We start from the raw sequence: 1494 nt of genomic DNA on the forward strand, positions 1-1494 counted from the left end.
CATCTAGTCTAGTGCACGGCCAGTAGTAGGTGCCCCACGAATGCTTACTGACTGGTGAATGAAGGAGTGAGGAGTAACTAAGTGAGTGGATGAGGGAGTGAGAGTTAATGAGGTACAGAGGGTGGGGAAGAATGAATGAAGAGTAGGAAGTTTCTGATGTTCAAGACTCAAGTCAAGCAGACATGCGAATACACAGGTTGCTTGTCTACTAAGTCGAGGAAACAGAAGGTTCCTTGATCTCACTCTGAAGCAGGCAGCCATGTGTCAGGCTGGAGGGAGGGTCATCTCGCAGCCTAGTGCTGCTGAACTGCTGCCCAGCACTGACTCACCTGCCTTTTGTCAGACAGGTTCCCACCAAGCTGAAGCCATGAGGATCCACAGCCTCGCCCTGCTCTCCTTCCTCCTTCTGGCTGCTCCAATGCTCTCGGTGGAGGCCAAAAAGGAAGGGAGGAATAGACAGGGCAACAAAGTCAGCACAGATAAACTGCATACTCTAGGCGCGCCCCAGACTGAGGCAAGCAGCCAGCCATCCAAGCGCCTGACCAAAGGCAAGTTCATCACCCAAGACCATGCTGACTGCAGATGGGTGGTGACCAAGCAGGAGGAGGGCATTGCCCTGAAGGTCGAGTGCACCCGACAGGACAACGAGTTTTCCTGTTTCTTCACCGGCAATCCAACCTCATGCCTAGAATCAGACAAAAAGAATGCCTACTGGAAACAAATTGGCCGGAATCTGCGTTCGCAGAAGGTCATCTGTGGTGATGCCAAGAGCATCCTGAAGACCAGGGTGTGCAGAAAGAAGTTTCCAGAATCCAATCTCAAGCTGGTTAACTCCACTCTGATTAAGATCAAGAAGCCCAGCCAGGAGTTAATGGAGCCGTCTCCCAATGAGCAGAGCAAGGCCAAAGTGACCACCCCCACCAGCCCAGCAAAGACCCAGACCATGAACACCAAAGATCCTGAGTGTGTGGAAGACCCAGACTTGGTAAACCAGAGGAAGACGGCCCTGGAGTACTGTGGGGAGCCCTGGAGCTCTTTCTGCAAATTCTTCGTGTCCATGGTACAGGGCAGTTCATGCTAATGAGGTCAAAAGGGAACAGAGTCCATTAGGAGGTGTCACGTCAAAGCCCTGCCATATGCTGTAAAGATCTCCCAGTTCCCTGTAAGATGAACATTTGTGCTGTAGGAGTGCAATGGATTATTTAAACAGATTTTATAATTTTTGTTTCTGTATTTTGGAATTTGTTTTATATTCATTTCCTTACATGTGATTTTAAGAGGCTGTTGACCTCTATATGTTTCCATGGCCCACAAAGCTATGTTTCTATGGGCAGTAAGGACCACTCTTTGAGCTGAATGAGCCAGACTGATGATTTCAGTGCAATGCTCTTTCTGCCCAATTACCAAATATAATAAAGCTCTGTGCGTTTTTCAGGAATATGTTCAACCATTGTTTGGTTTCTCTATGTTGGTTCCAATGAACTCATAAACTGG

General features: G+C 48.5%; 1 protein-coding gene across 1 annotated transcript; it reads left to right on the forward strand.

The window, feature by feature from the left end:
• The first annotated feature begins 367 nt into the window (after positions 1-367).
• On the forward strand, positions 368-1081 carry LOC132366578 (fibroblast growth factor-binding protein 1-like). The gene has a single exon (XM_059924171.1). It carries the CDS (start codon positions 368-370, stop codon positions 1079-1081), a length of 714 nt encoding a protein of 237 aa, XP_059780154.1.
• The last annotated feature ends 413 nt before the right edge of the window (positions 1082-1494 follow it).

The sequence above is a fragment of the Balaenoptera ricei genome, chromosome 5 (genome assembly GCF_028023285.1).
Source record: "Balaenoptera ricei isolate mBalRic1 chromosome 5, mBalRic1.hap2, whole genome shotgun sequence".
Taxonomy (NCBI): Eukaryota; Metazoa; Chordata; class Mammalia; order Artiodactyla; family Balaenopteridae; genus Balaenoptera; species Balaenoptera ricei.